This window comes from Gambusia affinis, linkage group LG07, assembly GCF_019740435.1.
Source record: "Gambusia affinis linkage group LG07, SWU_Gaff_1.0, whole genome shotgun sequence".
NCBI lineage: Eukaryota > Metazoa > Chordata > Actinopteri > Cyprinodontiformes > Poeciliidae > Gambusia > Gambusia affinis.
In genome coordinates, this window is record NC_057874.1 from 324,462 (window position 1) to 348,190 (window position 23,729).

The window sequence follows — 23,729 nt, forward strand, 5'->3', positions numbered from 1 at the left end:
GGACATGGCCAGGGTGGTGAAAACTGCCCAGTGGATCGTGGGGAGTCAGTTACCAAACCTGGAAAGGAAGACCACTTGTATTGCCACTGATCCCACCCACAGAGGGCAAAGTACAAAGTGTTTGTACCGCTGCCGTCTGGGACACGGTACAAATATATACAGAGCACAACCTTTTGGCTAAGGAACAGCTTTTTCCCAAGAGCTATGGAATGAATCTGTCCACTTTCCATCCTCTCTGCACCCCTGCAGACACTCACACCCTTATGCTGCACCCCAAGGACTGATTAAGATTGTATTTATTTATCTACTCATCACCGAGGGTACCACTCCAATTTCGTTGTAGTCTAGAAACATAATGACAAATAAAATAATCTTATTCAAGGATTCCAAGATTTTTATTGTCCTACCATTTCACAATTTTTGCTTGTTACAAAATTCAAACTCAGGTCCCAGATCAAGAAGTCTAATAAATAAATATTGAGTAAGACTTATACCATGTCTTATATATCCCAGCGAGATGAAGAAAACAACTCTCTCTCCCGTCAACGTGTGATTGAACGCAGCTTGCTGCGCTGGTTGGCTGGCTGGGGGAAGCGCGTATCCCCAAGCTCAGCACCATGCCTGGGAGACTTGTGAGTTTCTAGGGTGGTTATTAAGCACTTTGATTTAGTCGCACATTGTTTGCTGAATTATGAATGGCTGTAATTAAATTCCTGTGGCTCTAATTATGAATGATTAACTGTGTTGTTTCATTGTTTGTCATTTGCCTCCCGACTGGTGTTAATTAAAAGAGAGAAAAGCAGAGACCTACCTGTCTTAAGTGGGCCCGGAAAAAAACTTCCTCTTAAGACGAAATCTATAAAAGTTATATTGCTTCGTTGTGTGGGAAGGCCTAAACTGCTTTTTTATGAATCAGGGTTAGGACTCCAAACTGTCACATTTACAGCCCGGACTGAAGAAAGACCAAAGTGGAAGAGAGGACAAGTGGATTGTATAGCATACAGTGTGTGTTTGTTGGCTTACGGTAGGTTTTTTCATTTGTGCCTCCAGCAGCAGGTGTCACCGCAGCAGTTGGCCTTCCAGCAGCAGCTCCTACAGGTCCAGCAGGTTCAGCAACAACATCTGCTCAACCTTCAGAGACAAGGGCTGCTCACCATACAGCCAGGACAGACCAGTCTGCCGCTGCACTCGCTCACTCAGGGTTAGTACCACTTTTACATCTGCCTCTCCACCAGTGCACAGAAGCTCAACTAAAGTATCATCATGTTGTACTGTGACATTATGCATGCAAGATCCTGCTAAAAAATAAAAATAAAACAACCAGGCCCAGCGGCATTGGGGGGGCATTGCCCGCCCACAGATTCAGCAGTGCTCCCCCCTGGACTGGAAGCTATTTGTTGTTTTTACCTCTGAGTGGCCAACTATCAATTTTATACAATAGGGACTTCCGCACTTCCCATGTCTGTGTCCTTTGTCCTTTTTTTCAGCAGTTAAAACGGTTTAATTGTTAACATATCGTAACCTGTTTTTCCGAGTCATCTTTAAACACAACATGAACGCTGAGATGCTTGCGCTGGGTCATACCTGTGCAGCAGCAAAGGAGACCTGGTGCTGCTGCGCAGGTGTCTGTTAGAATCATGGCAGCAAACCAGCAAAACAAAGAACTTGGCACATTTTACCCCACAAACTAACAGTGAGTTGAGTAATACTGTTCAATACAGGTAATGTTAGCTAAATGATGACTAGCTAATACCAATACAGCACCTTAAGCTTATCAACAAGTAGCCTGTAGGCTACTGGTGTTGTTTATGCTCAGCTATGTAGATTAATTTTGCCCCCCCGAAATAAGTTGATGCCCCCCCCTGTTAAACTCATATGGAGGCCGGATTGCCAACAACAACCGGCATTTGTTTCAGCTGCGAAGTTGTCAGCTAAATCTTAAATGCATGCTTAATATATATAGGAGGGGACGCACTTCAGGAAAGAGTTTGAATAAAAATAAAAATTGTGAGGGAAAGGTAAGTAGGTTAGTTATGCTAGCATGACTTTGACAACCTTGGCACATAGATGTGCTGTGGAATTTGGTGTCTTTTGGTTCAATTTAAAAAAAATAAAAGCGACCACGTTTTTTCATTAGCTGAAGCTCACTTGATCTTGATTTTCAGTGTGAATACAGACCCTAAAAGCGGGCCCTCACAATCCTTCTGACTTTTTGGGTTTTAAACAGGAGGTGTCAGAAAAAAACTGGCTTGTGGCGGCCAAGCATTCATAGTGACGTTTCTGTTTGATCCTTCGATGTTGGCTCTTCCTATCATTGTGAAGCAGAACTCACCAAGCATTGGATTGATAGGGAACATGAACTGGGTTTAGACCATTGTGAATGAGGTTAGTTTTACCCTACTGATAATGTGTTGTTATAATAGCAGCCCGGCCCAGTACAAGAGGAACCACAGGGCAGACATTTGGCATATGTGCTTGGCTGTGAAGCCAATGGGGCGAAGCTACCTTCTGTGGGATTATGACTGTACACCTCTAAGTCAAAATTCCGCCTTGACGAAACAATATCATATTGCCGCATCACTTCAGTTGGTCTCTGATTACCAGTTCTGGCCAGTGAAGAGAGCCGTTTGTGACTGGGCTGGGTTGGGTTGTGGCTGGACAATGGTCACCCCTCTCTGTTTATGGATGTTTGTGTAGAACTTGGTACTAAATGACTTGCAGATGACCTGACACCACAGAAAGAGAAGATCCAGTTCTGACAGAACGTCAGTATTGCAGGTCTTTAAATTAGCTAGTCAACCATTGATGTGTTCAGACAATGACTTATTAGTAATCGCACAATAATCATAAGCCTGAAAACATAAAAGTGTAATGGACTGAATGTTCTGTTCTTTTTGTGTAAAATGTTGATGTGTTGAATTCTAATGAGCTTGTGGATCTGTTGTCAGTCAATTGCTAGGGCAACAGTCTGTGTGTAGCATAGCCAACACAGAGATCAATAAAAAATAATAATATGAGTGGTTTTGAGTTATCTGTCCCTTTACATGGTGCATTGCAATGAATTTGAATAATACCTACATCTCCAGGTTTCATTTTGTTAACAGTTAATGGATGAAAGATAAAAGAATCACATTTTTGCTGAATGTAAACGATAACATGAATTGTGTCTAGATTGTTCCTATATCTAACTCAAACAAAGTGTGAGGGCTCAGTCTGAAGGGATAAACTGAAGAGAAAGTTCTATTTCTTAGGCCCGAGCAGCGAAACGCCGCAAAGGCCTATTGTAATCGTACTGTTTCTTCTTCTTATGACGATTGTTCCGTCAAATGAATTAGCTTCTTGGGGGCCTTATCATATTCAAAAGCTCACCTAACTTGACGTACGTGACAAGTCTGCATGAAAATTACGTATTTTAAGGTTGTTGCAAAGAATCGCACAAGAAACGTCTCAACAGCGCCACCTAACAACTTTCAAAACAAACAACCTCCACATTGACTTTACTGCATCAAAGAGGCATGAAACTTGGTACTCTTGTAGCACTCCCCAAGATGCACAGAGAACTCTATTAATGTCATAGTGCGCATCAAACAGGGAGTCAGCCATTTTAGATAGACGTTCCGATTTTTTACGGCCTTTGCATTTGATCAAACCAATCCTAGGGATTTCAATCGATTGGGCTCAAACTTGGTCAATTTCTTCATAAGGCATGGCTGAACAAAAGTTCTCAAAAAGTTTACTTTTCGTGCATGCTGAAGGGACCTGGCCAGGCCTCAAAGTTTGCCTATGCGGCATGAAACACAAAACTGTAATATCTCCTACACATACACTCACAGAGGCACCAAACTTTCAGTGATTGAGCCCTACAGTACCCAATGGTCAAATGATGACATCATTATGTCACACACCTGAGACAAGGAAGTGTTATACTGTGAACGGTCTCTTTCTGACCCCTTTCACCTAACCAACAGGAAACTGTGTCCAGAGACATGTTGGTGTAATGTGGTTTCCAACAGTGACTGGTTTCAGTGGAGCAGGTGAAGTGACCTTTGTTGCCATTGCCATATGTTTGGCTATAAATTCCAGGGATTTTGCCCTCAGCTGCATCAAACTTACTGGGATCGATCCGTATCTGCCCCCGCAACAGGAATCCACAACAATCTTTTGTGGGCATGGCCTAATTTCTCTGCAGCACCCCCTAGAATATTTTAAATGATCAGCTCCAAGCCATGCTTTGACCCAGAATTATGATTCCAGGGCACACGTCAGTGACGTGCGGTCAGGGGAGGCAGGTGAGGCAGTGCCTCACCTGCCATCATGGAAAGAAAGAAAATATATAATCATAAAGTAATTTAAATTGTTATATTCATCCGGTGGTTTGTACTAAAAAATATTTATTTTTCATGTAGCTTCACCAATTTCGATTTTTATTTGTTCAAAATCGCTGAATTTTCTTATTTTCCCATTCAAATGCTTGGAAGCGATGCCGGTGAGGCAGCAGCGAGCTCTGCCTCACCTTGGATTGCGCAACCCCTGGCTCTGCGCTGGCTGCTAAGCGGAGAGAGCATGTTGCTGTACGGCGTCAATAAAATGGTTTAAACTAATTTAATATGTGAACTTATTTCCAATAATTTAGCTTATGTATATAATGTACAGTGCTTTTTGTCACCAACTGTGTTTGTGTAACGTGTTTCGTGTAATGAGCGATTATAAACGGCAGAGAACAGGTTCGAGGTGAGGCAGGCAGTTCTCTTGCCTCATGGCAGGGGGCGCTCAAGATCCCAGACGTTCGTCTTGTTCACTCCTCAACTGCCGAGTAAGTGACAGCGAGCTAGGCTAAACGATTCGGGAAGCAAGTCAAGTGCAGCGATAGATTATAATAGAGATAGTGAATTTTTTCCTCTCTCGACTGCTGACATGGATGACTACATTACAACTGTTGTAATGTAGTCATCCATGTCGAAATGTGTGTTTTGTGAGCTACAGTTTGTATGTGTAAGGATGCAGAAGTGAAACATAACCTGTAAACTGCTGTCAATCTATGCATCTATTTGCAAATCTGATTCTGATGACGTCAGTGCCTCACCAGCTATGAACCTCACCGCACGTCACTGGCACACGTGTATCTTGTCAGGACGTACAGAAAAGTCTCTTGGAGCCCTGGTCAAACCCCACAGGAAGTCGGCCACTATTTTCTCTTTTTTATATACCTTGTATCTGATTGAACTTGTCCTACTGCTTTTGAGATGCAGACTTCAGAATCACTCAGCATAGTCTCGAGGCATTGAAGGTCAAACGTTATTGTAGTATATTGATTTAGTTTCTGTCCATGTTAACTTGTTATTACTCCAGACCACCAGAGGGAGTTGTGAGTTTAGTTTCAGCTGCGAAGCAGAAAAGAAGCAGACTGTAAGACATGTTCAATGCAAGCTTGTTCCAGCAAATAAACGTGAGCACCTCCACAAGAAAAGAGTGTGACCCTGCTTATGTAGTGTGAAGTTATCACAGTTATCAAATAATTTTTCGTACATCAACGATGTGGCTTTGTTTCAAAATCTGACTATTCACCATGAATTATCAAGGTGCAATAACTTCCACATACAAGGTCATAGTTGAATGGCACTTTCTATTTCTCTTTACAGACCAGTCCTTGGTCTGTAAAGAGCCCCACCCACTTCCAATAGGAAGTCACCTGCTGGATATCATACTTTTCATATAGTTTTAAACCTGTGCCAAGTGACATAAAATGACATGATGATGAACTCTGTCAACGCTAGCTGCTGGCTGAACCATGCAGGTGTGGTCAAATGGCAGATTTCAATCCATTGCCATATGCATATGATTGTCTCCAAATCATAGATGCATCATCCAATTTGCACTAAACTATTGTGAACCTCTAAAGCTCTCAATCAGTCTGACTGATCTTGATTTAAATCTCCAGATGTCCAAAAATTTGAAATAAAATCTCAGTAAAACGCATCAGAGCTTTAGGTAGTCATGTGACAAATATGAAAAGAAAAAAAACTCATTGTAGTGTGAAAACTTTTGCAAGGCTCCACATGTGAACTTATTAGTGTGTAACGTGTGTGACTTATGCAACTTCTCCTACGGTCTTAAATCACTTTAGCTTTTTAAATCCGCTGCTGATTATCACCTAAGAAAGGGACGATCCACACTTTACCTGTGATTGGTTTCCTTTATCAAAGAAGTTTATTGTTCCTAAACTGCCTGTGAACTCGTCATCATGAAATTGTTACTCGATCGGCAGTCGGTCCTGTTTGGCCGTAAAGTTTATTTCTTTATTTATGTTTTGCGAAGGAGTGGCTCCCTCGTGACAAAGACTCTGTCATTAGGGTTTAAGAGCATGACATTGACTATTCATTCCTCAGCTAAGACAAACAGTTTTGAAATAACAAGATAAAACAGAAGGTTATGGGGGGAGGGGAGTGTACTTAGGTAATAGGCAAACACAAACAGGGTTTGTACAGTGGTGTTATTGTTTGGACTGGCCATGGAATCAGTTATCAGCCTGTAGACGATTGCCAAAGGCGCAGGGGTGGGGTTCTTGCTGTTGTTCCTATTGCACTTTGTTGAATCGCTGCGTGTGTGTGTGTGTTAGATGCCTGGCGAACGCTCACACACCCCATGAGTAAAGCACATATGAGTGATAAGGTCAGGTACTTTTGGTGGATTTCACAACAGGCTCAGAACATCCTGTTTATTCAGTCTTATCTCTAAATACCTCTGAGACATCAGATGCTTGTCCTGTCCTGTTTCTTCATCTCACAGCATTGTTTTTTGATACAACTGTTTGATTTATCAGGACTCCATCCTTAAAGTAAATATGAATTATGGAGGTCTGAATTAAAAATGCTTCTAATTCTTCTTTTAAATTGAACTTTTTTTTTTAAAAAGGACATTACATTGCAATAATATAATTATATAGCTTTTGTTCTCATTTTTTGCTCTTTTTTTCCAAGAAAAACAAACAAACAAACATAACAAAAACCAGACCTTGGATGGGGTTGGTGGGGTAGCTAGTATATTCGATCTTTGAAATTACATTTCAAATTAAATTATCATTCTGATGATTTTGTAAGGTTTACAAAAACTAGACCTATCAGGCTTGACAAAATCAATCCACTTTGACCATATCTTGTAGAAAGTGTCCCTCTGCACTTTGACAGAAAAGGACAGTTTCTCCAGTACATAGACCTCTTTCATTACGTTAATCCAGTATTCAATTGTTGGACATTGACATTTGAGTCACTTTTGTAAGGGTATTTTTACTCCCTTACAATAAAATATACAGATGTTTTTGATCAATATAGTTCAGTTTGTCCACCGGTAACTTGCATAAAAATATGTGGTCAAAGGTTAAAGGAAAGTCAGATGTAAAAACATTCTGTAGTTTCTTCCTATTCTTAATACAGCAGTCAGGTTTAGAAGAAATTTTCAAGGGGTTCATACTCTCAAAAATTAAGCAAATTCCAAGGGTATATTTTGGGAGTTGCGAAGGGGAAATTATGCATTGTTTTTAATAACAAATCAAATTAAATCTGACAATTTGGGATTTGTAAGTGTTTTGGGGGTCTATCTCTTCCAGTTGTGCACAGAAATGTTTCCCATTCCCTTTTACAAAATAGCTCAATTCATAGTGGCTGACCAGCATTTAGGATAATCAATTCCATGGTGGTAACTGAATTCACATCTGAACTTAGACTGGATCCTTCAAGGACTAAGTGCATGGCTCTGGAATAGACATAGTCTGTTTCCTGTTAAACAGGTATCCTTCCAAGACTGTCCTATTTTCACTTACATCCCTCATCCAATTACCTCTGTCCAGTTTCGTTGTCACTGTCAGAGTAGTATCCCCACAGCATGGTGTTGTCACCTCCATGTTTTGCCATAGGGATGGTCAGGGTTAGTTTTCTGTCGTATAGGGCAAAAAAATGTGGTTTTGATACTAACTGATCAAACCATCTTTTTCCTGCTTATGATGGCTGCTTTTAAGTTTAATTTTCTCCTTATTGGGCAGATGCCAATGCAAAATCAGTGAGGCTTGCAGTTTTACTGTAAAAACTGTAATCCTTTTTTACAAGACACTACAAGTAAAAGTTTCTCGTTGTTAAAAAAAACCTCAATGACACTTCTTTTCAGTTGCCATGACGAGGTACCGACCTGTCCCCTAAACGATTAGGCCGTCATTCCAGGTTGTTCCATTATGTCCAGCCAGCTTGTTTTTGCTGATATGTAACTGTGTGTCTCCATCTGACAGCTGTTACAACACTCAGGTTAGTGCTCCCGGCCCCCAGTTTGTCCTTTTATTCTAAACATTTTCTGCTTGACTGTTTGAAGTTATTGATGACCTTTCTGTTTTCCACATCACTAAACCCTTTCACGCTTCAGCGAGTCGGGCCCACAGTGCTAAGATCTAATCTACGGTTTGCAGATAGCTGTTGGCACTGTCTCGGAAGTGATGGGTTGATCTTCTTCGTTTGTGTCCCAGTGATTATGGATTCTAATTTGGGGGCAGTAAATTGCCATGACTTTTTAGCCGATTATTTTTATTTCTCTGATTTGAGAAATGTGGATATCAGTGTAATTATTTGAAAAGGTCACTGTTAATGCATGTAATCAGAGTTACTAGGATTTTCTTTTTTTAAAGCTGAGAAAATGGAAGCATCAAAACGTTTCCAAACAAAAATTCACTGTAGTACACTAATTAAGAAATTAGGTGTGCTTTTTAGTGCCTGTGATGCTATTTACAGAATAGTTTGATTTCTTTTGTTTTATTTCTTTCTTGGCTGAGACAAATTACAGCAATTTTTCCACCAAAGCATTGGTCCAAAAGAGCACATTGGAGTTAGCTTTTCAAAAACACAGATAGCACTAATTAAGTATAAACTTATAGATAGCAGGTTTTGAGCGAAAAACAATTACTCACTTTATCCGGTGTATAATTTGTCTCTCTTTTTGTAAATTCCTTTGACATTAATGTTCAAAGTGTTGGAGACAGCCAGACGGTATCTGTTATAAATTATTGCAGTGTGTTGGTTAGGATGTAACTCTCATAAATATGAATTTGGTATGAGCAGTACCCCTTCACACCCACCCTTTTCCCTCACCTCTCAGTAGCTCTTCCTGTTGCCCTGATAAGTGAGTTTTTGTGGCTCAGGTGGTACATACAGGAGTTGAAAAGTATTTTAGTCTTTTTTGTCACATTTAGATATTTGAGTTCATTCAACAAATGCTAATGTCATGTATAAAGAGATGAATAGTTATTTTTAATTCATACACTTTAGAGGGTTTTTGAGAAGAAAACAAATGCAGACTTTGACTAGGACACTCTAAAACATTTTTTTTTTTTATCCCCTTGGCTCCCAATAGCTGGACATTTTCCTTCAGGATTCTGTGCTATAAAGCAGAAGTCATGGCTCCATCACCTTCTCCGGGCAGCAAAGTGGGCCCAGACCATAATACTACCACCAACATGTTCCTTTTCTGATATACTGTGTATCTTTACCTAAGATGTGATGCTATGCACACGTTCCAAAAGGTATTTTTCCAAATATTTTGGGTGTTTTTTATGTACTCTGCCCTATATGATCATAAAATAGGAAAGAAGAAAAATAATCTTTATTGTCCCACAATGGGGGAAATTAACAGCAAATAAAATATATAAATATATATAAAAAAATATTTAAAAGCCTGTAAGACAAACAAAAAACAAAATTAAAGCTGCAGCAACATCATACAGCCTTCGTCCACTTGGCAAGCATTTGGCAAATATTCCAAATATCCATCAATCCAGTTCAGTAAGAGTCCAGTAGCATGTCTTAAAATTTTGGCTGAAGGCCAATCTTTCAGTAGGAAGTTATTGTCACTTCCTGTATTGTGGCCAAGGATTGGTGAGGACTACTTATAGGGTTTGATACATCTTATGTGTCCTCAACTGTTAGTAGATACACCCTCAATCTTATGTCACATATAGGATTAAGCAGGGAGAGTAATCCATTAATCTCTAGTATTTTCTCTGAGTGGGAGGGGCTTTAGTGATGTTATTAATATTCCACTACAATGTTTGAAGCTGTGCTCCAAGATTATGCATAAAAAATTTGGAGCATAAAAAATATCACGGAGACATATTTGCTGGAATTACATTGGGGGCGCCATTGAGTCAAATTTCAATATAAAACTGTTGGGCTCTTTAGAGCTTAACAAGTCATTCATATCCAGTTTGGTGCAAATCTGATGATTTAGAGCTAGCCGTATGCAAATGGCGAGGGATTGAAATTTGCCATTCTGCCAGACACACCCACATGCTTCAGCCACCAGCCAGTGTTCAGGGGATTCATCATGTGTTTTTATGTCACTTGGCACAGTTGTATTCTTATATAAAAGAGTAAAAGTAAGATATCCAGCAGAAAAAAAACAAATGACTTCCTGTTGAAAGGGAGTCATTTTGCTATTTCTAAGGTGATGCCACCAACTGACAATGTGAATGTGATTAGGGCTGGTCTGTAATTAAACATAGAAAGTTTATATTTAGAACTAAGGTCCCCTCATGAGAGTTGTGTTCCACCCCTGCGCCACCACAGCACCCTGGTCAGTACAGTATTTGTCCCTGGTAAAAACATAGAAGCTGTAACCTTCTATGTGGAAATCATTGCAGCTTGATATTTCATCACAAATAGTCAAAGTTTGAGGGTTGGTCACGACCACATGCTTTGATGTATGTAAAAAATTTTTGGTAACTTTGGACCTTCAATGCCTCAGAACTCCGCTGAGTGATTATGAATTCTGCATGTCCAAAGGTCTGTGTATTTTCAGGCAGTTTGTTTTTTCGTTTGAAATGAAAATGAAAAAACAAACAATACAGACAAAGAAACAAACAAACAAAAATAGACTTGTTTTTTGTTTATTAAAAAATCGGAAATCAGAAAACATTTTTGCCAGACCACTCATTCAAATCCTATAACTTTCTTTTAAGTTTTTCCTTTATGAATAGGATTTGCTACAAATTATATCCCATTATGTCATGAAAAAGTATGCAGAAAAGTATGATTATTCAAAATATTATTCAAAATAGCAAAATAAAAATTTTGCTATTTCTAAGTAGGCCTGCCACGATAAACAATAAATCAACTAATCGCACGATAAATTAAAACTATCGACCTCATTTTAATTATCGGCTTTATCGTCTCTTCCAGCCTTTTTCACTTTCTGTTGATGACACTGAATGAAAAAAAGTTAATCTCTGGTGCTCTCCACTGACCCTCCCTTCCTCATTTTCTTCATCCAGTTCACACTACAGGATCTTAGAGCTTAGAGCCCATTTTCAAAACCTGAGAGACCACACATTAGCCGACAGAAATCCTAGGTATAACAGTTCGATCAGGTTCGATCCTGCAGTGTTGTCCAACAATGGGCACAAAATAATGGCGGCAACTCGGCTGAAATCTGTGGAATTTAGACCCAATCGTACGACAATGGCAACACATGTGACTTTGCCATGCCGCCAAGCCCACATCCTCACCAAAACGGGTCAGTGTTGCAAACTAAGTCATACCAACATGTCTTCTGTCACCCACGTTGATTAGGTTAAAGGGGTCAGATAGAGGCCATTGACAGTAAAACATCACACTTCCTCTTTTTAGGGAAGTGATGTCATGTCATGTTTTCACCATTGGGTCTTGTAGGATCTGGACCAATCAATCACTAAAGGTTTGGTGTCTCATTTAGTTTTTGTTTAGGAGATATAACAGTTTTGTTTCTCATAGCGAGATGTCAAACATTGAGGCCTGGCCACGTCCCTTCAGCATGCATAAACACGCACCGTTTTGATAACTATTATCCAGCTATGCTCTATGAACAAACTGACAAGCAGTGATGTCAGTAACGCGTTAATTTGTAACGCGTTACTGACGTCGGACCACTTTTTTCAGTAACGAGTAATCTAACGCGTTGCTATTTCAAATCGAGTAGTCAGACTACAGTTACTTATCAAAATCACTGTGCGTTACTATCTTCTTTTGTTATTTACCGTAATCGTATTTCCTCTACTCGTCTTGTCGAGTGACCGACGTCTCTATGCGACAGAAATATAAACAATGGAGGAAGATTTTGTTGGTGGAAAAACTGGAACTATTTTCAGTTTCTGTCGCCAAGTCCGATTATTACAAGCGGCTTTGGGCTTCATTTTTTTTAAGTCGCTTGCAAATTTAATGAGTGGCGGGTTGCGCCTTTTTGGGCTCGTTTTTGAACGTGAAGTTGCTCATTTGGGCTTGGAAATAAGCAGAGACTCATAATAAATCCCAGAATTTGTCCGTCATTAAGGTAGTTTTAGTCAGTCTCTCCCTGTCCATCATTTCCCGGATGATCCGTCCCGCTGTGTCTTTGTTAATGTCAAGTTAATGTTTTACCTCTGAATGACATCGAGCTTCGCGTTGCGCTCCAGAAAACTGCAAACATCGAGACCAATATGAACAGCGCAATAAACGTGAAAACAGCCACGAATGAACGTGTCCGTAGTTGGCAATAGTTATAATGGAAACTTAACGCCATTATAATTATTAATATTACAATAAGTGTCACAAATCTGTGCAGCCATCTGAGCTGTGGAGCTGCAGGAGGAGATCTGTGCGCTGCGCTGACACCAAACCCAGGGCCGTAACGCAGAACCTGGAGCCTGGGGGGAGGGGGGGCTTTAAAATCCTTCTTAGAGTTTTCCAGACAACAGTGGACCACACAAATTATTCACGTTTCTTATTTTTTTGTACAATCTCCTCTTCAGTTCAACTTTATTAGTGGAGACACATTGTTGATGTTACCATTATAAAATAACTTACAATTAAGTATTGGCAAAGCTCAATTTGATTTTCACAGGAGGCAGAGCGTTGTTGTTAACAGCTGCTGAAAGTAACTAAAAAGTTACTTTTAATGTAACTTAGTTACTTTCCAAATCAAGTAGTCAGTGATATAACTAAGTTACTTTTTCAAGGAGTAATCAGTAGTCCGATTAAAGTTACTTTTTCAAAGTAACTATGCCAACACTGCTGACAAGTTTGAAACTGACTGATCACAATTCCTAGGAGGAGGTTGATCAATTGTGGAGGATGTAAACGCCGAAAATAGTGTCAAAATCTGAAAGTCAATCCAAAATGGCCAGCTTCCTGTTGGGTGTAGACTACGAGCGCAGGTCTTGTGGAGTTCTATAGTTAAATTCCATGCCTCTATAATAAGTAAGGTCAATGCACATGATGTTTCAACTTTTGCGATTACCTTAAAATACATAATTTTGACACAGGCTTGATACACAGAGAAAAGAAAATAGTTGAACCAATTTAATTGATTTGCTTCAACTGGTATCAAGCAGTTCAATTAAGTTTATCCAGCTTAATTTGTTAAGTCGGTTTAACTTGACAAATTTAAGTCAGTCTTACTCAAATCATTTAGTTTACTGAAATAAAGAAGCAAGCTAATAAAGGATCTTTTTGGGGGAGGGGGCAGGCGACTTTTCTTTGAGAGTAGTTAAACAGGAAAGTGGGCAAGAATACAGCACAGCAGAGAATCGAACCTGCTAAGGCTGGGTCGAGGACCAAGGCCTGCTTGTGGTTTGTGCTCTCCCCCTGCGCCACCACAGCACCTCGGTCAGTATAGGATTTGTCCCTGATAAAAACTTGCATCATGAAGTCAGACATAGGATGCGAACGAGGCATTGAACTTAATTGTTTCAAGTTATTTTTTTTACTTTTAAGTTAAATGAACACAAAAGAGTAAGTTGTCATCACTAAACTAAAAGAATGAGATCAACTGTCGCTGCTTGGACCTAATTAAGAGTAATGTTATAGACATTTATATAACAATGACTTGTCCGTAGGGGCTGCACAGTGGCACAATTGGTAGAGCTGTTGCCTTGCAGCAAGAAGATCCTGGGTCCTCTCCGGGTTATCCAGCTTCCTCCCATAGTCCAAAAACATGACTGTCAGGTTAATTGGTCTCTCTAAATTCTCCCTAAGTGTGTGTGTGAATGGTTGTGTGTCCTGTATGTCTCTGTGTTGCCCTGCGACAGACTGGCAATCTGTCCAGGGATTACCCCACCTCTCGCCCGGAACGTAGCTGGAGATAGGCACCAGCAACCCTCCCGACTCCATTAGGGACAAGTGTGAACAGAAAATGGATGGATGGATGACTTGTCCGTTAAAAGACAACAGATTATTTAGAATTTATGAAAAACTTAAAAAATGCAATCAACAAATAATGGCAGAAACGTTATTTAAGATGAGTGAAACTGTCCAAATAACATCCAGGGTATAAACAATTATTGAGTTTCTTCAGATCAGTGATGATTATAGAGTCTTGACAGGTGGTGGAAGGAAGGATATTCTGGAGCGCTCCATTCTACATTTAACCAATTCAGTGTTCAGACCATGTCCCCTGAACATGGCATTGATCGTTTAGTGAATGTCAGAATAAAATACCATTGAATCTCTGACAGACATTCAGTGACTGTCTAACAAACGTACAGCCAATGTTTGCTGAATGTCTGCAAACAACACTCTCTTAGGTTTGTTTAGTCCAAGTTTAGTAACTTTTTTTGTTTGTTTTTTTGGCTCTAATGGCCTTTATGAAAGAGAGGGAAGGCATGCAGGTCACCAGGCTGGGATTCGAACCTGCGAAGGCCACATCGAGGCCTTAACCCCTTGCACCACCACAGCACCAGTTTAATAACTTTTTAACCAAACTATTTTAGAGTCCTTTTATTACTGTCTGGATGAATTGTACCTGGGAACGTTGAACACTATTTCATCTTTTCAACAGTTGTATATAATGGCTCTCATTGTAATTCACAGAAGTCCTAAAGCAGGGGTCTCAAACTCAGGTCCTCGAGGGCCGCAGTCCTGCAGTTTTTAGATGTGCCACAGGTACAAAACACTGGAATGAAATGGGTTAATTACCTCCACCTTGTGTAGATCAGTTCTCCAGAGCCTTAATTATTCTATTCAGATGTGGTGCAGCAGAGGCACAACTAAAAGTTGCAGGACTGCGGCCCTCGAGGACTGGAGTTTGAGACCCCTGTCCTAAAGCCTTAGAGATTGCCTTTAAACTTCTGCTTGAGACTGAAAGAAGTTACTTTATTTCCAATCTGTTATCTTTTTTTAATCGGGGAATTCCTGAAGTGTGCCTAAAAAGAAAAACACACCAAATCTGAAAGGGGGTAAATATTTTTTCTGAATACTTTTTTCTACAGCTCTGTCCATGTGTCACGTGTTTCAACAAAGTGTTTTAAACACACCTTCAGGGGTTACACCACTTGAGAGAGAATTCCTCTACCTGTACAACATCATTCAAGTTGCTTGAAGACAGTGACAAGACAAATTTGCCGGTAGGACAAAAGCAAAGAATGTGGCAAGCCATGAAGTGCTCACAGAGTAGCGGCACGTTGGGGACCGTGTCGGGTAATGCGGCTGACCTGTCAGTGATTGATACGTCCAACACTGGGCTGCTGGTAATACTTCCTGCCGCATTAAGACAGGACATATTTCAGAGCAAAGGGTTGCGTATCAGCAGGCCGGTGATTACGGTAACATAAACAGGGGTGCAGTAAAGGTCCCAGTCGGCTGGAACAATAAACTAATTGCGGTGTCACTGTGCTCCCTGCCATGGTACTGATGCTCCACATGCGAGAAGTAACAGTGCGGTTCAAAGAGCCCAATGCACTGGGGGGCCATTTTTTATTTTGGGGGATGATGGCCTGCAACTGATGTCATTATGAACCCTAAATCAACTTTCTGCTTGCTTGAACATGGTCACCTGGGTACCCAAGGACAAGGACAGGAAAAGGTTGAAGAGCTCGGCCTGTCTCTGTGCCAGAGCTACCTGCAGAGGTAAAATTGAGTTGCCGGGGCGGTGATCAATCAAGTGTCCCAACAACATACATTTTTTAAAGTGCTTGTCCGTATTTCCCAGTCGTAATAGGCCGGAAGAGTTGTGTTGAAAAATGGAAAGAAGAAAGATAAACCAATCTGCACAACACTGGGCAGCGAAAAGAAAAAGATTCTACACTCCAATGTCATTATGTTGTCCTGCAATAATCAGATGTAAGGAAACTCAAAATATAATACCCGGGGAGACATTTGTGTAATGATCTTTTATTGTCATTTATGAGGAATCATGAGGTATAGCTGTTGTTGGGGTTTCAGGAGGTTAGGGGGTTATATTGGTGCGAACAAAGAGTAATAAAGCCAATGGCACGTTGGTCTCAGTCCGTTACCTCTCTCATCACATTGGTCGATCCGCCTTGGTTTCATCTGACAAAACAGCAGAGTCAGAGGGGGTCACCTGGACTGCTGGGTAATTGAGCTGATGTTGGGTTGCCCCGTCAAGCAAACCGGCTAAAAATACATCACCCACTGTCACCGAGAACTGAGTAGGTGTGGGGAGGAAATGATTGCCCCCGCTGTCAGAGCATTGGACACTCACATCAGTGTTGACCTTCTCCTTCGAAACCCTTTGAAGGAAAAAACAACTTTTACTCCCAAATGTCTTTACATCACCAAAAACAATGAGGGATCTATGAATATTGCAGCTGGAAATCAAGAAGCGGTGTATTAGTATGCCGTAACACAGGCAGCAATGTTAAGCATGTTTAGCCTGTCATAGACGTGCGCTTCGATTAAGGCACATCAAGGCATCGAGGGGAATAAGGGTGAATACAGGCAGACAGAATAGAGCAAGAGCGGCGAGATACAGGGATGAGGAAAGACGCTCCTTGGAACGTGGAAAGGTTATTGATTTGTCCTGCAATCAGTTCCTGCTCTTTGATATGCAAACGATCTAGCATGAGTTTACAGCAGTTCTATCAGAATCATTTCACAGTTCTTAGCCCCTCATGTCTCTTCGGAGTCCTGCGCCTCATTAGGCCAATGTTCTCTATTACCAGCGTAATTAAAATCTTTAGTAGCTTATCATATTAAAAATATTTTTCTGCTGATCGCATTGAGATCTTCACCTCAGTTATTTTTCACAACAGGAATAAATTAAGACTAAGCATTTTGCACACAATATATTAACAATCTGGCGCTTGAAAGGAGCACTTCTGCTATCTGTAGGGATGTTGATGAGAAGTGGGGGTGTGGGTAAAAAGGGGATCATGTGCAAATCATCTTTCATTTGGCAGTGCTCATTTTGAGAATGACTTTAATTAATTGTAATTCTAGATGAATGGTCTCTCCCATTTACTTTGCGGTTCAACCAACCACACATCCGCAGGCTTCCTTCACCACACTGAAAATATGTGGCTTACTTTACAGACTAAAAAAACAGTCCAGACACAGAGCCTCGCAGAACTATTCAAACCCTTTGAAGCTTTTCTTAATTTTGTCCCATTTCAACCTCAGATGTCTGTGTGTTTTTTGGGGATTTGAAGTGATTAGACATTGAATTGGGTATAATTGTGCAAAAGTGAAGGATCCACTTTGTCAGAATTGTTTTGCGAATAAAGACCTTATCTCATTCTTTGTATCAACTTTATCCTCCTTTCTGTAACGTTCTAAGTCGGAAAATCAGACATTCCAAAGACTGACGCATCTGCCAACTGGGTCTCCCGTCTTCATGACATGGAAAGTCATTTGAAGAAACAGAATTATCCCATCTCAATTCTTGGTCTTAGCCTGAGTGTCCGCCATCACTTGCAGGCATTGAAAACATACATCCTGTCGACACCTTTCCAGCAAACAGAAAAATTCCTCCCTGTCTTAAGGTGATTTTTACTTCTTTTTTTTCCAAAGCAGTGTGAGTGCCACAGCGTGCTTGACTCGTTAAATGAGGTTTGTCATCTGTGTCAATTGGAGGCGGTGCAGAGCCTTAAGTATTTTGCACATTAATGCGCTTTTGAGAATATTACCGCGGGTCCTGTTTTCCAAGGAGGCAGTGGCTGGGATGTTTTCCAGTGTTGCTATTCTGAAAGACTCTTGTTTTTTCTTCTTCACATCTCTGTTGTTGGGAGACAGTGACGATGATTATTCAGATTTCATGCCTTGTCTGGATGTTAATTTACTCTAGGCATAAAATGTGCGTGAATGCCAGGGATTTGTGTATACAAACACGCTTTGAATCACATTGAAAAAGAAAGTGGAAAGAGAGATAAAGGCAACGGATGGGAGGGCTGTTGAGATTCTTGTTGTGCCCTGTAGTGGAGTATTTCCTAATTAATACTCAAGCTTTGTTTACAGATGCTTTGATTTAATTAGGTGATGAAGAAGAGAGTTGGATTAGTTGCTAATTGATTTAATTATCCAATTTGTTTGTCTCAGGCATGATTCCAGCAGAGCTCCAGCAACTGTGGAAAGAGGTGACGAATGCCCACGTAAAGGAGGAGCACAACAACGGCAGCAGCAACAATGGCCACCGAGGCCTCGACCTGTCTTCCTCGGCGGCACCAAAGAACCCAGTCCTCAACCAGCATGCTGCCACCAACGGCCAGTACATGAGTCACAAAAGAGATGGGTGAGTATCTTTTGCGACTACAATGTTAGGTGGTGGAGTTCTTTAATACTAAAATATATTCTTTTATTGATTCTTTTTAAGGATGCATTCACACTCACCCTTTTTAGTCTGCTTTAACTGAACTCTAGTTTGTTTGCCTAGAAAGTCTGGTTTGTTTGGGGAGGTGTGAATAAGTATTTTAACTCCAATTTGGACCAAAAAAGTGAATTGTGGTCTGCCTAAAAACGTCGGTTTCTATTCAGTTTGAAGTGAACTCTGGTGTGGTTCGACTACATATTTGAACGCCAAGCAAACCAGAGTCTGCCCCGAAATCAGAAAGTGGCATAGCGCAGGGCATTCTGGATAAATACAACCAAATACAAAAAATAAATAAAATGCGCTAGTCTAGCGCTAGTGGAAGAAATGTTTTGTGGTATTTTACAAAAACAATAGAGAAATTCTCCAACTGCTAAAATTAAATGCCACTATCATTGCCCAATCTGTACTTGAAGCGCGGTGTGTACTGTTGACTCATTTATGCATGCACTGAAGAAATAATTCTCCATTATTCTTAAAATGTAAAGTGTAAAGTTTATATTACCGTAACTAAAATACTACAAAAGAGGATCTGTATTCTTGGAAATTTTTATAATTGTCTTACTTCATAATAATTGTCATAATTTAGTTCAAAGATTATAATTTATTCAAAAATTTACTGGACTGTTAGCTATTTATGTCATCAACATGTCCTGTGCTGGGCTCATCATGGACAAAAAAGACCTTATTCTTATAATAATTACATATTTTATTAGATTAACTAATTGTGTACAGTGGGTACAGAAAGTGATCAGTCCCCATTTTACTGTGCCAAATCCCTGTAAGTATTTCCTTTAGCACATGCACAAATGAGCCAACATTATGCATCGTGCAGTGACAACCACTCCATTTTTTTTACTTTTCGCAAAGAAGGAAGTAGTTGTCAGTCTTTATTTTTTTTGTTGTTGTTTTGTTTTGTTTTCTTCTGTGGTTCTTCGTGCATTGCCACCCGAGGGGAGGAGAGGAACGGGTTTCTCAAAGGATTTGGTTTGTTTGACACAGTACAATATGAAAGCAAACCGCACCAGCTAAACATGTAAAAATGTTGCAATTTTGATCCCCAAACACCATAATCCTCATATGTTCAGAGACTTCTCAGTTATGCAACTATGTGTATGTTTTTATTTTTTTCAAGGATTGACAATCATTTTTTGTTCTTCTGCACGCAGTGGTTTTGTTTCATCTCCTGGTGAGAATAAAGTCCTCTAGCGGAACATACACAGCTGAAATGCCATCCACTTACTAAAAAGGAAGTCTTTGACTTAATATTAATTTCCTTTTTCACTTTGCATTCACGTGCCCCAGTCTTGTCAGAAAAGAAAAAAACAAACATTTCCTGATATCTCAGGAATTTGTTGACTTGCCGACACATATTATTAGTTTCTGTTTTAAATGAAATATAATGAGAACAGAAAACTATCATATGGCTGAAGGAGAAAACAAACTTGGCTCGCATTGTAACATCCAAACACAGATAAATCATCTATGAGAGGCATTTGATTCTGAGTAGAATGTGTATGTGAGAAAGAGGAGAGAAAATACCTCTTTAAGGAAGGAATTAATTTGGCATTTACACATTTGCTTGTTTTCTTGCACAAAAGAGTGATCTTTGAACTGTCAGCTAGGAGCCTCCAGGCACCATGAGCTTGCCGCCGAACATCTGACTTGTGTTTCAGTGATCAAAACCTAAGTGTCAGTATGAAAGTGATGCAGATGATAACATATTTAGCAAAGTAAGTCAGGTGGTCTGTGGAGGTGAAGAGGTTGGGGGATGCTGGCGGGGAGTGATCATCAAGACGATGTTCTCTGACTAGCCAAGGGAGAAAAATAAAATAAAAACTGATGCCCGTCATATTTACTCACACCTCCACACAATGGAAAAATGACAAATGAGCATTCTGCTGCATGGTAAGGGGTTAAAAAGGTTGTGAAAAGCCTTGAAATTACTTGACTTTTTTTTGTTTCAACTAAAAAAAATTAAGTCGCCTCCCTTGTATAATTGTATTCATTTGGGGAGAAAAAAATTATCAGAAATATCTGTTTTTGCAAGAATCGCTGCTGCCTCCGAAATTCCATTTGAACCTACGCCTCACAAAAGTATTTTTCATTTGTACATTTTTAAGTTTTTTAATACTTTCTAGCAACTTCAAATGAACAATCCATGACTTTCTGTGGGAATAAATAATATGCGACATTAGTGCCATCATCACAGCAAGGATAAGTAGGGCTAAAAATGTCCAAAGTCCGCTATATTCATCAAAACTATTAGCTGTTAGCAGTAATCAACCAGGTCTTATTAGGTAAAAGACTTGTGTCCTACAATTGAATATGTAAATGTGTAGTTTTCTTCTTACTGTAACTTTGTAATTTGTCAAGATTGAACTTCTCAGCAATGAAAGAAAAAGTGCATCATTGTAACCGCCTCTCATGTCAGTTCTTAAAGCCTAGTTCATAATTACTATGTGGGGTGCACGATGAGTTTCTCAACTTCTGTTTCTCTTTTGACTAAGCTTTGTACAAACCAGTTTTATCATCCCCTAAGAGGCTGAAGTGTGGTTCTTTAGTTGAGGAACACATGTTATGAACAGGAGTGAAAAATTTTCTTGGGCCTAAGCGGCTCATACACAAGTATGAGCCGTACATATACGAGTCAAATTCGCAAGTACTTTGGAAAATGTATAATTCTGTGGGCCTTTTTTTCACTAAAAGGCCTTAAAAATCTTCTTAAAGGACATTATGAAATGCTACAAAATAAAATATAAATTTGATGGTACTACTTTAAACAGAAAATTTAAGTCCTTGGTTCTCTCAAAAAGGTTTTAGTACAGAACGTATTGTCAAATCATTACAAAAAGGAAATTTTTCCATGGAAATCTCAGTTCTCAGACCTATATTCTAAAGAAAACCAGGAGTGCACCGATACATTGCCCCCAATTTACTTTATTTTGGGAGACTAGCAACTAACCAATACTTACATCAATCTATCCATCAATTTTCTTATCCCATTGAGGTCAAGAGGGGTGCTGGTGCCTATCTTCAGTCAACAGGACAGGTCACCAGTTCATCACAGGGCCAATACTTGTATGTCAAACCAATCTTATCTACCTGTGCCAATACCTTCTTTTTGTCAAAAAAAAAATAAAATAAAATTTTGAAATTGTGGTTTTTCTATTAAATAAGAAAAACAGTAAGTTTGTTCACTCGTCATTAAAAACATCATCTTCCTCCTACCACTTCTTGTTGTCCTCTTCTTTGTGGTTTACGCCAGTAGTCACATCTGTCACGTAACTTGTGTTATATGACAAAAGTATTTCCATTGCAGTTTTGTGACATAAAACAAATTTTGACAAGGCCAAAAAAACACCGTTCATAGTGCGTAGATGTTTTATCAAAAATGGCGCAATTTCTTTTCCAAATTATTATTGAAATGTTAAATTGCCCAATTGTGTGGTCAATGGAAATGCAGCTTGTAGGCAGTTAAAAAACTGCATTGTAGGCTTGTAAGGGCCTACAAAAGGCCCTTACAAGCCTACAAAAGGCCCTTACAAGCAGTTAACTAAATTCACTAAGTTGTTCCCAACTTAATCATTTCAACAATTTAGACAAAAAAAATCTGTCGATACAAAGATTTTATCTGTCAAAAATCTCAATCGGCCTGTCAGATTCAGATTTGACATGCTGACTTGTCAGGGATTTTTAGAGATCAGTTACCAGCTGCAATCAGTGCATCCCTAAGCAAAACCTCATAATTCAAACAGGAATCATCTCTGTGATTCTCCAATCTTGTAAATGCTATGTGTAATAGTATTACAACAGCTCTGGTAGATTTTTATTATTTGCTGCTTTTTGAGGTCTAAACTGGAGTAAAGTCAAATCTAAGCATAGGATGTTGCATCAATAAACCCACAGGGTTCCGGCCCTTCATTGTCAAACTGAATGTCTGTGTTTTGACAAATCGCTTGAGGACAATATTGACTCACTAACTCCATCACACACTGTCGCAAAAGCAAGGTGAGCCTTGATGGCAGCAAAAGGCAGGAAGCAACCCGAGCTTGAAGGCTCCATGAAACATAAGAAAAGACATAATGCAAGAGCCGGCAGCACCGCTGCCTCGCGCCGACTGTCAGAGATTAAAGAAGATGTCAGTGGCAGTTTAACACGAGCTTAAGTGAAGAAGGCAGTCTTGGTTTGAATATTTTCGTTGCATCTTTAGATCTGTCAGAAAAACGAGCAGGTGATTCTCCCCACACCCCATCTGTTCACGGAAGGGAATTACCCATGCGGACTTTCAAAACGCTCAAATTACCAGGAAAGCTGTGCCAGAATAAAGTGAGCTACAAAACATTCCCCCATTAAGTGCCGCATGATGCTAATTTAGATCCATGCCCAACCAATAATCCTTTCTCGTTTTAATTTTGGCAACACATAAATCACGCAAGTATCAGAAAGCGTCCTGGCTCTCTTTTGATGATGCATGCTCAGTTCTAATCAAACTGCATGGGAGGAAGAATGAAATATTATTAAGTATGATTATTCTAAGCAAGGCTCTGAGAAGAACGTCTGTGTTATAATCCTGGGATTTGAATAATCAGGTTGAAGATAATGGGGCTGGGCCGATCCTGGGCATAAATAGAGAACATCCACTCATCCTCCCAGCACTGAACTTAATGAACTTTTAATTTATGCAGTTTTGCGCAACTCCCTTTGTCATGCAACAGAAACAAGCTTTTCTGCAAGACAGGGGCCCCCGTTTTTTCCTTCCCTGACTGACTTCAGATTAGTTTACAGCAGGCCCTAAGTACCATGTACTTAGTTTCATGTGTCATATAAAAATCTGCCCAGGCACAACGACGCCTGCAACTAAAACCTTTAAGTGCATCCACAGGAATCACTCACGGGGCTTTGCACTTCCGTCTTAAGGAAGACAGAGAAATTCAATCACACACATTGACACACACTGAAGACAAGGCATGTGTTCCTCCTGCTTTCAGTTGTTGCTAGGAACACGCCGAGAGAGGCGGGAGGCAGGGAGGTGTGTTTGTCTAAATAACATCCCTGATACGACCCAGAGCCCGAGTCACTTTATCTGTCAGGCGGTGTTGTTTCCATGTCAATGAATGCATGATGCATAGATGGTGATATACCCC

General features: G+C 40.0%; 1 protein-coding gene across 11 annotated transcripts in view; it reads left to right on the forward strand.

The window, feature by feature from the left end:
• Positions 1–23,729, forward strand: part of foxp1b (forkhead box P1b) — a 263,651-nt gene that overhangs the window by 200,487 nt on the left and 39,435 nt on the right. For 9 of the 11 annotated variants that reach the window (XM_044122251.1, XM_044122252.1, XM_044122248.1 and 6 more), the window contains 2 exons: positions 1,051–1,201; positions 18,315–18,507. In XM_044122251.1, the coding sequence (XP_043978186.1) occupies positions 1,051–1,201; positions 18,315–18,507 (344 nt within the window). The remainder of the gene's footprint in view (positions 1–1,050; positions 1,202–18,314; positions 18,508–23,729) is intronic. The other 2 variants (XM_044122245.1, XM_044122250.1) reach the window with 1 other exon arrangement.